This window comes from Leptonychotes weddellii, chromosome 13 (genome assembly GCF_054177405.1).
Source record: "Leptonychotes weddellii isolate Sample4059 chromosome 13, ASM5417740v2, whole genome shotgun sequence".
NCBI classification, from domain to species: Eukaryota; Metazoa; Chordata; class Mammalia; order Carnivora; family Phocidae; genus Leptonychotes; species Leptonychotes weddellii.
The window spans coordinates 22,108,442-22,121,852 of record NC_138381.1 but is presented as its reverse complement, the minus strand read 5'-3'; the positions used below and the strand labels follow the sequence as shown (position 1 = coordinate 22,121,852).

The following is a 13,411-nucleotide window of genomic DNA, read 5'->3' as shown; positions in this document are numbered from 1 at the left end:
AGACAAATAATGTGCTCTCTCTCTAGATTTGTTTGTTCTGGACACTCATAGAAGTGGAATCATACAATATGTGGTCTTCTTGTGTGTCTGGCTTCTTTTGCTCAGGTTTTCAAGGTTCATCCACGTGGTAGCATATATCAGGACTTTGTCCCTTTTTATGGCCAAATATTCCACTATATGGATGTACATTTCATTTATCCATCAGCTGATGGTTATTTAGGTTGTTTTCACCTTTTGGCTATTATGAGTAAGGCTATTACGAACATTTGTATATAAGCTTTTACAGGAACCCCTTTTCATTTCTCTCGGGTATATATCTAAGAGTGGAATTGCTGAGTCCTGTGGTAATCACGCTTAACCTATTGAGAAACTGCTAAAGTATTTTCTAAAGCAGCTACACATTTTACGCTCCCACTGGCAGCATAGGAAGATTCTCATTTCTCCACATCCTCACCAACACCTGTCATTATATCTTTTGGATTTGACATCCCAAGGGGTGTGAAGCAGTAGGTCATCGTGGTTTTGTAAGCCTTTGATGCCCCACTCCTGAGGTGGTGAGCTCTATTCCAATCATGCAGATGCCGCCTTCTCACTATGTATCCTATGAATTCATCAAGATCCACCTCAAACGCTACTATTTTCTTGGACCATCTGTGACCGTTAAGACTCCAAGCCCAATTCCGACAACCCCATGCATGGCTTTTGTTTACACTTCCTGCAGTTACAGGTGTTTTGGCTGACTAGGGCTTCTCTCCCCAATCAGACTGTGCGCTCCTTCAGAGTCCAGGAATGTTCTTAAAGTTTTGAGTGTTCAGTAAGGAACCTATCAAATAATGGAACCACACAAATGCCTGCGGATACAGTTTAGTGCAGGAGCTGAGGTAGGTAAAACTGGAAGGGTGGGCATTCTGGATCTTGGCCTGGGAGGAAGGAGAAGTAAAGTAGCAAGCAGTGGAGGTGAGTCCCCTCTCTTAGAGGGAATATAGGTTCTCATGCAGAGGCTGGAACTCATGAATGTGAGGTTTCATACGATTTTAACTTTTTTTTTTTTTTAAAGAAAGATTTTATTTCTTTGAGAGACTGTGCATGCATGAGGTGGGGGGTGGGCAAGGGGCAGAGGCAGAGGGACAGAGGGAATCCCAAGCAGGCTCCCATGCTGAGAGTGGAGCCCGATGGAGGGCTCGATCTCACGACCCTGAGATCATGACCTGAGCCAAAACCAGGAGTCGGACACTCAACCAACTGAGCCACCCAGGTGCCCCTAACCTTTTTCTTCATTGTGGATCTCCATTTACTCTCAAGTCTAGTTTTGCTGAATTCAACAGGGGTAGGGACAGTGACCAATCATTGGGTGTCCTTGTATTTCCTCCTTTCCTCCAGCATGGCCAGACTCTGCAGTAGCTCTCAGGATGGGTATGATGGTCTGTATCTATCCCTTTGAGCTTTGACAGGATCCCCCCCACACCCACTCAGAGCTACAAGAGTTGGAGAGTCCCTGATGTGAGCCACATCAAGAAAGAAAATCTATATGGTCAACTAATTGTTGACAAAGCAGGAAAGAATATCCAATGGAAAAAAAGTCTGTTCAACAAATGGTGTTAGGAAAACTGGACAGCACCATGAAGAATGAAACTGGACCACTTACACCACACACAAAAATAAACTCAAAATGGAGGAAAGACCTAAATGTGACACAGAAAACCATCAAAATCCTAGAGGAGAACACAGGCAGCAACCTCTTTGACCTCGGCCACAGCAACTTCTTGCTAGATAGGTCACCAGAAGCAAGGGAAACAAAAGCAAACATGAGCTATTGGGACCTCATCGAGATAAAAAGCTTCTGCACAGTGAAGGAAACAGTCAACAAAACTGAAAGGCAGCCTACAGAATGGGAGAAGACATTTGCAAAGGACATAGCTGATAAAGGGTTAGTATCTAAAATCTATAGAGAGCTTATCAAACTCGGTATCCCCAAAACAAATAATCCAGTTAAGAAATGGGCAGAAGACATGAATAGACACTTTTCCAAAGACATCCAGATGGTTAACAGACATATGAAAAGATGCTCAACATCACTCATCAGGGAAATACAAATCAAAACCATGATGACGGGGCGCCTGGGTGGCTCAGTTGGTTAAGCGACTGCCTTCGGCTCAGGTCATGATCCTGGAGTCCCTGGATCGAGTCCCACATCAGGCTCCCTGCTCAGCGGAGAGCCTGCTTCTCCCTCTGACCCTCCCCCCTCTCATGTGCTCTCTGTCTCTCTCATTCTCTCTGTCTCAAATAAATAAATAAAATCTTTAAAAAAAAAAAAACCATGATGAGATACCACCTCACACCTGTCAGAATGGCTACAATCAACACAGGAAACAAGATGTTGGCAAGGATGTGGAGAAAGCGGAACCCCCTTACACTGTCGGTGGGAATGCAAACTGGTGTAGCCACTCTGGAAAACAGTATGGAGGTTCCTCAAAAAGCTAAAAAGAGAACTACCCTACAATCTAGCAATTACACTACTATTTACCCAAAGGATACAAACACAGTGATCCGAAGAGGTACATGCACCCTGATGTTTACAGCAGCATTATCAACAATAGCGAAACTATGGAAAGGGCCCACGTGTCCACCAACTGACGAAGAGATAAAGATGTGGTATAAACACGCCCACACACAGGAATATTACTCGGCCATCAAAAAGAATGAAATCTTGCTATTTGCAATTACATGGATGGAGCTAGAGTATATTATGCTAAGTGAAATGAGTCAAAGACAAATGCCATGTGATTTCACTCATGTGGAATTTAACAAAACAGATGAACACATGGGAAGGGGAAAAAAAGAGGGAAATAAACCATAAGAGACTCTTAACGATAGAGAACTGAGGGTTGATGGAGGGAGGTGGGTGGGGGATGAGCTAAATGGGTGATGGGTATTAAGGAGGGTACTTGTTATGACAAGCACTGAGTGTTATACATAAGTGATGAATCACTAAATTCTACTCCTGAAACCAATATTACACTCTATGGTAACTAACTAGGATTTAAGTAAAAACTTGAAAGAAAAAAAAAAAATCAAATCAAATCCCTGGTGAATCAAGAGAAAGAACTGAATTCAAGGCCAACTAAGTCAGTCTCCCAAGACTGGAAGTCATTATCTTTGGTTTCTTACACCCTTTATTTCACCCAGCTGTTAAAGGCTCAGAATGCAAAGCACACTGTGCTAGGCCGTGGCTACTTGAATCGCATAATTATTTCAACAACTACTGATGAATCGAGGAAGGGCACAACCCAGCAAGTATTGTTAAATGAATGTGTTCTAGCATCTGGAATTGACAGAGAAGGTTCATGCTGGAAATACAGCAACAACTTTCCTGCACAACAAAGATTCTGCTGGGGCTTCCAATGCCTGTCTCAGATCAGTAACAGAAACCCTGAGCTGCTGACACCAGAATATTCAAAAATAGCTCTCTCCTACGGCCACATGCGCTGATCTTACACTTCTAATGCACGTTCATGAGCAAAAATTGCATAAGAATTTCAGCAAAATTACTTGGCTACAAGCTAGGACTCAGTGAATAAAATGAATATAAACCTTAAAACCCTAAAGGAAGCAATTCCTGGTCCAACTTTAACATCCAAGCCTCTTAACCGTCAAATTCATAACCCTAGGCCAAGACCGTATCACCACCACCCTGTACAACCACATCCCCTTCCCTCTACTGGGCGTGAACATGGACCTAAACAAGTGAAATAACCCAAGTGTAGAATAACCATGAGCCCAGCTTTAGGCATTGGAAGGGAAGAAGGGAGGCATTTAGGCAGAGGACCTATGGTGTGGATAGCACTGGAGCCTAGGAGAGTCTCAAAGCTATCGGGGGCACCCCAAGATGTCTTTAGTAAAAAAACAAAAACAAAAAAACCAGCAACTTCTGCTACATCTAAGTGCAACTGGGTAAAAGAAGAATGGGACAAAAACAATGATCAATGACATCCATCAAAAGACAAGTCAAAGAGCTACTACAACCTTTACCATGGTAGGAAGTCATCAGAACCAACCCACACTCACCTCCGGTTTTGTTTGTTTTTAAGATTTTAGAAAGAGATAGAGCACATATGCACTTGAGGAGAGGGGCAGAGGGAGAGAGCCTCCAGCAGACTCCTCACTGAGCGCAGAGCCCGATATGGGCTCAATCTGACAACCCATGACATCATGACCTGAGCCCAAACCAAGAGCCGAACATTCAAATGACTGAGCCACCCAGGCACCCCTCACCTTCGGTTTTATACCCACAAAGAAATCATCCTCCAAAAAGGAAAGAAGATCGTTGAAGACTCAGCTTAAGTGATTCTCCCAAGGCATGGGAGCCCGTGCCGACCCCAGGTCTCTCTCCACTGTGCCATACACTTGACCTCCCACAGTAATACCCGAGTAGGGCTGTGTACTAACACACTGAAGCACATTAATCCATTCTTCTCTCCACATGACCCTGACCTTGAACCATGCTTTCAGTCAGGAGGTTTGCATCAATAAGTTATCAAGCTAAGTGATTTCTGGTCAAGCCCTGAAGTAGATTGATACAGTATGTGGTCTTTCTTATGGCATTAGAGATGTCAAAGGTGGAGACCACTTTAGCCCCCCTGTCTCCTACCACACTTCAGAGAAGTAAAATGGTTATGGATCATTCTATTTGTTGAATTGCTCAGTTCTCCCATCACTGCTCATGTTGAACATGGTCAGTATAGATCCATAAGGAAGCAGAACTTTTTATATACTGAGTTCCACAACCAGCAATAAAACACTCAATCAGTAAACAAGCCTACGAGCACAGCCTTCCTTTGTGAAAACTGTCACTGGGCTGAAAATTATACTCTGAAATCCACTGAAAAACAGACCATCTTAACTGAGATTCTCCTCTCACTAAATTAGCCAAAGCAGCCCTCCTGCCCACAAAGGACTTTCCTAAGTTTGTTAGCTCCATAAGGAGTTCTCTAGAGATAGCAAGAAAGATTTGGTTGAAAAGATCCAGCATGTTAGTGTTAATAGGAATATGCACTTCTACCAAAACTTCAGTGAAACTAGCTTTCCCCACCTTAAGCCTGAATAGTTCAAGACCATTGGTGTGGTGATTAGTTTTGTGTGTCAACTTAGCTAGGCCATAGTACCCAGACACTTGATCAAACGCTTGCAAGATAATGCTGGTGAAGATATTTTTTAAGAGGAGATTAGCATTTCAATCAGTAAACTTTTTTTTTTTTTAACCCATTACCCTTCATAATGTGGGTGGGCCTCAACCAATCAGATGAAGGCCCTAAGAGGTGTAAAAAAAAAAAAAAAAAAACCTTCCCCAAAGAGAGAATTATGGTAGCAGACTGGCTTCAGACTTGAAATACAACATCAGCTCCTCTGTGGGTCTCCAGCCAACCCTGCAGATTTTGGACTTGTCCAAGCCTGCCCAACTATAGGAGACCATTCCTTAAAGTAACCCCACAACCCCCTACACACCTACACACACACACACCTACACACACACACACTTTCTTTCCCTGCTACTGGTTCTGTTTCCCTGCAGAACCCTAATAGAATCACCTAGCCCATTTTCCAATGAAACAGACCTGAACTCATAGAGCAAAACTGAGGAGACTTACTTTAGTCCCTAAAGTGAACTCTAAAGCCAAACAAAAAACCTCAAACCACTATGCATAACTCCTATTTTGAAACTCCTTTTTCAAGTATTTGGTATCTCAGGAATTTATTAGAGTCCTGGTTCCTTCAAAGGCAGCGAGCCTTCAGCGGGATCTGTGAAACAAATGGTGATGCTAGAAAATGAATTTGTTACACCAGGAGGGGAGGAAAGAAGTCCAAAAGGCAGTCAAGGAGAGATGAAATCCCACGGCATTTGTTTATTTCATTGCTCAGAAAATGAACTAAGTCTTAGGAGAAACTGTTCTTCAAGCATAGATTCAGGTTCACAGGATGAAGACAACGCGAGAGGAAATGCAGCGAGAACTAGAACCTGGGCTGGTTCTGTTCCCATTACTTTTACTCAATCTGGAATCACCACTCAACCACTGGGCAAAAGCAGCCAAGAAAGGTAGAAACTTCCCTTTCTGCCCTCTGATGACCCAAAAGGACTGCTGGACTGAGGTTCTTCTTACCTGGCCATCTGCTTGTAGGCTTCTTCCGCCACAGCAAAGATGTGGGGGTCCATGTCCCCCATGTTTTGGCCGCTGTAGGCATAGATGACATCTTGACCATAGATTGGCAACTGTTCGTAAGGATTAATGGCAACAAGCACGATACCTGCAAACAGAGAATGCAGTCAGATTCTGAGAGCAAGACGGCCACTTGGCATCGGCCTTTTAAAGGCCCTTGTTTATATACATCAAAACTAAACAAGGAGTAAGAGAATGAATCATAACCAATCACTCAACTAAATCAAGACGTATCTGAGTCTTCACCAGGCACTGTGCTAGGCCCTGGTGGAGCAAAGAAAGCTGGGCCTCCACATACCCTAGAGCATGGAATAAGCACATGTATGTACACGCATGTATACAAATGCTCAATGAACGACACTCCTAAAATACATGTGAAATGTTGCACAATCAGATCTTGTCTCAGCTGGTTAACAACTGTGGGACTCTGGCAAATTACTTATTCTCTAAATGCCTCAGTCTCCTGGACTATAAAATTGGGAATAGTAATTACCTTTACCTGCTGGTCCTGAGGATAATGATTAATAAAGAACTCTTGGACCAGCATCTTGCATAGTAAGAACAGAGTGTAAGATTGTTATTAGCTCACATCACTTTGTATCATGTATTTTTTTTTTTTTAAGTTTTGTAGCCCCCGAAAGTATGTCACAATGATGGCCTCAATGAATACATGTTGCATGAAGAGTCAGCAAACCGTCTAACATCCTAGATCTTTTATGGAAGGGCAAGGTAATATTTGAGAATGTAAGAAGAAAAATGAACTCCAATCTTTAAGAAATTCATGCCTTTTTCTTTCCCATAAGAGCATAATCGGAATCTCAAGAAAACCACTGACAGGGGTACAAAAAAAAATGTGAGCTTTTCCAGTCCTGTGGGGAAGCAGAAATAAGAATGCAAAGATCACTGCCAAGATGGGGATTGCCTACATTGTGTCCCCCTCTGGTGTTTGGAAAGGTACACGAGAAAATAAGAGAATGGGGAAAATATTTCCCCCCCCCAAAAAATGTATCTGATAAAGGAGTGATATCCAAAACAAATAAAAAGAACTCTTAAAACTCATCAGAAAATGATCCACCTGATTGAAAAATGGGCAAAAGATCTAAAGAGATCTCACTTAAGATTTAGAGATGGCGGGGCACCTGGGTGGCTCAGTCGGTTAAGCGTCTGCCTTCAGCTCAGGTCATGATCTCAGGGTCCTGGGATCGAGCCCCGCATCAGGTTCCCTGCTCAGTGGGAAGCCTGCTTCTCCCTCTCCCACTCCCCCTCTTGTGCTCTCTTTCAAATAAATAAATAAAATCTTAAAAAAAAAGATTTAGAGATGGCAAATAAGCACATGATACATCATTAGGGAAGTACAAATTACAACTCTAAGGAGATACCACCATACACATATTCGAATGGCCAAAACCCAGAACAGGGACAACACCAAATGCTGGTGAGGATGTGGAGCAATGGAAATTCTCCTTCGTTGGTGGTGGAAGGCAAAACGGTATAGCCACTTTGGCTGTTTCTTACTAAACATACTCTCACTGTATGATTCAGCTTTCACACTCCTTGGTATTTATCCAAAGGGGTTGAAAACTTACATCGATGCTAACACCTGCGCGTGGATGTTCACAGCACTTTGACAACTGTCAAAACTTAGAAGCAACTAAGAGGGCCTTCCGTAAGTGACTCAAACTGTGATACATGCAGATAATGGAATGTTAGTGTTATAAAAAGTGGTTTATCAAGGTGTGAAAAGACATGGAGGAAATACTTAGTGGAAGGAACCAATGCGGCAAGTCTGCGTGATTCCAACCCTATGATGTTCCATAAAAGGCAAAAACGGTGGCAGCAGGATAGATCAGTGGTTGCCAGGGACTGGGGGGAGGGAGGAATGCAGAGGCAGAGCACAGGGGATTTGAGGGCAGTGAAACTACTGTTAGGATACCATAATAGTGGACACACGTCATTATACATTTGTCCAAACCCACAGAATGTCCACCACCAAGAGTGAGCCCTAATGGAAACTACAGACTTCGGGTAATAATGATGTGTCACTGTGGGTTCATCAGTTGTAACAAACGTACCACGCTTGAACAGAATGTTAATAGGAGGTGAGGCTGAGCACGTGTTGGGGGCAAGGGGGTGTTATATGGGAAATCTCTTCTACTCAATTTTGCTGTGAACCTAAATACAGTTGCTTTAAAAAGTCTGTTTAAAAGAGAAAAAATACCAGAGAATACTTGGAATCATCTGGTGTACTACATTTCAGGTTAAGGGAGAGAAAGAACACCCACCAACTTTTCAAATGGAAGTTGGCCTGAAAAGACAACCCGGACCAAAAAATAAGGCCCAGCACTGTTATATTCCATCTAAAGCTAAGGACTTGGAGAAGTGTCTTAAAAACAGCCTTAACATGTTGTACTGGTTGTTAGAGGATTGTATAAAAGCCTAATTCATGTAGCATTCAAATTTTGGTATTACACTCTAAGGTCACACATTTTCCTAAAAGGTGTGAAATTTTCCTAAAATGTGTGAAATCAGACATTTCCTAAAATGTCTGAAAGCCACTTTCAGAGCAGAAAGGAGTGCTTCTTGAGGACTCTGTATTCTGTGCCATGTTGGTTACTCTGAACAGCTGAAGCTGGAGGATCCAAGGGGCATTTGGAGAATTACGTACAGACACCAGGACGTCTTTTAGAAGGGAGGACTTTAAAAAATGAAGCTGATGGTGATTTATTCCTTTCTCCCAAAAAGGGAGATTTTATTTTTTTATTCTTTGGAAAAAGCCCAACTTATTGAAGCCTCTGATAACTGATGGTCTTTTTCAAATAAAATTCCACTAGCAATTGGGCTAAAGGAGTTTTGGGGAAACTACTTCTCAAGCACTGAAAAGCTAGCAGAAAAGCTCACCAGAACTCAGTAGCCAACCAACTGATTCCAAACCAAAGTGGAACAGCACAGTGAGAAGAACTCTGGTCCTGGGCCCGCCTTGTGATCAAGAGGGAAGACCAGGGCTCTGAAGCACAGCAGGGATGAACCCCCCCACCCCCGCCCCAAAGCAGTCCGCAGACTGACTGCTCAGTCACACCCTGAAATGGTTTGCTCCTCAGACAAGGATTTACAGGGCTCTGGTTTTCACTATACCACTTCATACTCTCATAAAAAAAAAAAAAAAAAAGGAATGTGGGAAATTGAGAAGTTTCAAGAAAAACAAAAATGAGAATTTTAGGACTTCTAAAGCATTTGTCATGTTCTCTGCTCATGAGTTCGACACATATTCATCATGCATCATGTTTGTACATGGCAAGGGAGAGGGTCAGACAAAGACAGCACTTTTCTAGACTGAGAACAGAAGCCAGCCAGGCATCTATTTCCAGGAGTGTGCTCAGTGAGGACAGCAGACACCTGAGCTAGGACCCTGGGATGCCTTTACTCCTCTCCTACAGACTCTAGGACTACGCCGAAGTCGGTCAAGCCACATGGTGTGGCCCATTTCTTCCCTGGTTGGGCTGTGATTAACACCAATCATCCCAGAGATGTAGGGCAGCCTCATTAAGCCACATTCTCTGATTGCAAACCTTTCAAGGGTCACAGATGAGAGGTACTTAAGAGAATGCTAGTAGGATTCCTAACTATTAGAGAGTTGAACACGTAAAGTCTGAAGATTGTAAGTACTCTCAAACCCACGCAGCCAACAAATGCACATCACTTACCACAGTAAGTGTAGATATGGTTCGACTCCAGGAAACGGACCTTTAAATTATGCAAAACTGCAGGCTCGTGTAGGTAGCTAAGGGCAGTTAGGTCATTTTCTCCCACCAGGATATCCGGATTCCGCAGAAAAGGCAGCTGGTTGCTTTGGACATCAATGGGGTATTCCCGAATCTAAAGAAATGCAAGTAATAGACACAAAAAGGCAGGGTTAGGAACCATGTAGCCTGCATTCAATGTCCTCTCGTGTCCTCTAGGATCACTGCCCTAACATGATGGTAAGTGATGAAGACCAATAACCCATTTTAAACAAGGGCCAACTGAACAAAATGCTTGTCTTGCCATAAGAGACCAGCCCAGGTGGAAAGTTTGCTGGTGACATAACCCCAATGTATCAAGGTAAAAATGAATGAATGACATGAGAGATTTGGAAGCACAGTGAGATTTAATGACATATTCTACTGGCTTGAACTGATCCTTAGCGGGTCTTTAATCCTGGTTGCAATAGGAGTACTGTTCCTTCTCCCACGCGGCAAACCCTCTTTGGCCCCATTTAAGCCTGCTGCTTTCCTCTCCGCCATCAACCGACCCATTCACTTTTTATTGGGATTGCCTTGCAACTAAGTGCTCTGCATAAATGCCCTCAAGTTGTACATATATTCTTCGACAAGCTGACTACAAGCTACTCCAGGGAAGTCATTTTACTTTGACATAACATAGGATAGAAGCGGGCGCCTGGGTGGCTCAGTTGTTAAGCGTCTGCCTTCGGCTCAGGTCATGATCCCAGGGTCCTGGGATCGAGTCCCACATCGGGCTCCCCGCTCTGCGGGAAGCCTGCTTCTCCCTCTCCCACTCCCCCTGCTTGTGTTCCTGCTCTCGCTATGTCTCTCTCTGTTAAATAAATAAAATCTTAAAAACAAAACAAAACAAAACAAAAAACACAGGATAGAAGCTTGATACACACACATGCCTGTCATCAGGGAGTCTCAAAGGCAAAGTGCTATCCTTGTATCCTTAGCATAACACTTGGACGTGAGTACTCCAAAGATGTTTACTGTCAGGATATATTTATAACTGGCCCGTGGATATACATATTTATGTAATAAAAAGAGGATGTTCTTTAGTGTGTAAATAGGAGAATCTTGGCTATGGCTTACAATGTTTTATCTAAGTTTTTTATGGTGTTCTTTAAAATCTGAGAGCTTGTAAAAAACAGTTTCTCAAACACTACTTCATGTGTAGGCAGAGTCTGGGGTGGGACCCAGAAATCTGAAATTAAAAAAAAACCCACAAGTAGTTCTGCAACAGGTGGTCTATAGATATTTTAAGAACAACTCTTCTATATAAGCCTCTCAGGAAATTCTATGGGTATAGCCCCAATTTACTTTAAGTTTTTTTTAAGAACATAAATATCAATGTTCTCTCCTGTCCCACTCTTAGATGGTCTTGCACAACCAGATCTTAAGGTATATTATAGCCGGCAAGCACAGTAATGGTGCTAAAATCGGCAGATAGAGGAAACCTAATAGCAGATCCAGAAATAAATGAAGGCACAGAAGGAGAATTTGTTTGTAACACTGAAGTCATTAAAAGGAATTTCCACTGTAACAGCAGTAGGTAAATTTGAAGCTATTTAGAGAAAAAGAATTGAGCCAGTGTTCTATTCTCATTCCCTCATACAAAGTTTTAGATAAAACAAAAAATAAAACCAAAATAAAGAAAATGTAGGTAGTTTTAAAAGCTTCGGAAGGAAGTACTTTTAAAGAATGATGAAGAGTCAGAAGCATGTTACAAAATTTTTGTATTTTGACTATCAGTAGAATGTTTAAGCCATCATAAAACACACCAGAAGTAAAATTAGAGAAGGGGACAATGATTTTGCATTACGTAACAGAATTAATCCTAGTAACCAAAGATTTAAGAAGCCAAAAAGAAATCCAATACCCCAACAGAAAATAATGTAAGGGATACAAGCCACAAAAAGAACTACAGACAACACGAAAAACTATTCAATTGCCATTAACCAAAGAGATACAAGTAATAGATTAGCAGCACCGTTATCCACCACATAAGCAAAGGTGTAGAAACTGGTAAGACCTTCAGTACGAAGGATGCAGCCAAACAGGTGTACCACGCCCAGGTTCAGATGGATTGACCTTTTTAGAAGGCAACTGGTAACACCTCGCCAGACCCTTTCACGAAGACTCTTTCTTGGCCTCAGGAGACGATCTCACAAATATGGGTAAAGATCTCAATAATCTATCCATCGTGAAAGTAACACCTGACGTACACCTGTATTCATAGGCCAGCAGCTACCCACAGCATCCCGCTGAATTTACGAAGAGGCAGGTGACAGAATGAAATGTAGGAAGTCTCTGTGGAACGACATCCCACAAATTATCAACAGTTAGCCATGTTAGTGAGGTTTTCTTTATACAGGTTCCTGTGGGGGGTATGGGGGCACTCTTCTTTTTGTGAAAAGGTCTTTTATCAAATTTACTCCGTACAGAGATGGGGCACGATACAAAATTTCCGGAGGGTAGGCAACAAGGGGAAATGGAGTATGTGGAGATTTAAGTTCTAGAGGGGATGGCTCCCCCTGCCACCTTTCACCTTTAGCTGAGTCCCTGTCGTCACTGGGACTCTAACATGACCCTCCCTCCCCCTGAGTCTTTCTGCAGACCTCCCCATGGAGATGCCCTCGCCCCTGGAGCAGCATGTTCGCTCTGCATGTCCCATGTGGCTCTGCATCCCCCTCCCACCCCAGGTACACAGCACAGAACTCAGCCAAGGGCAGAACCGCAGGGCTCACCTAGCTCAACCCCTCGTTTTTCAGATTAGGAAGCGGGAACCTGGGCTCCAAGCCTTTAAACCCTGAGACAGAAACGCTGGCATTCCAGCTTTCCTCAGATGAAATACTCCCTCAAAAACTCTCCCTCAAGCGCACAGAGGGAAACGCATATGCGATTTTGTGAAAATAAGGTCCACAAATAAGCCAGCGGTACTGGTTACAGTAGAATTGATAAGTAAACATGCCCAGAGCTGTAGCAAGGACGGAGGAGGTGCAAGCTCAGCATTAGACGGAACAGATTCTGTGGTGTGTGTACATCCAGAGGGAAGCAGGGAATGAAAGACTTAAGGGGTTTTTTATTTTATTTTTTTTATTTTTTTTTATTTTTATTTTTTTATTTTTTTAAGATTTTATTTATTTATTTGACAGAGAGAATGAGAGAGAGAACACATGAGAGGGGATAGGGTCAGAGGACAAAGCAGACTCCCCGCCGAGCAGGGAGTCCGACGCGGGACTCGATCCGGGGACTCCGGGATCATGACCTGAGCCGAAGGCAGTCGCTTAACCAACTGAGCCACCCAGGCGCCCCTGTTTTTTTTTTTTTTTTTTAAATAGGATTTTGATTCCAACACTGCTGTTAGTATCGAACGTTCACAGCCAACATGGTTTTATTTGAAATCTAAGCATTTAGGATGTGATCAGGGACCAC

General features: G+C 42.9%; 1 protein-coding gene across 1 annotated transcript in view; it reads right to left on the bottom strand.

Annotated features, from left to right (window-relative positions):
* MYO5B (myosin VB) overlaps positions 1 to 13,411 on the bottom strand; it is a 278,618-nt gene that overhangs the window by 163,653 nt on the left and 101,554 nt on the right. Inside the window, 2 exon segments of the mRNA XM_081802529.1 lie at positions 6,123 to 6,300; positions 9,914 to 10,085. Of these exon segments, the coding sequence (XP_081658655.1) occupies positions 6,123 to 6,300; positions 9,914 to 10,085 (350 nt within the window).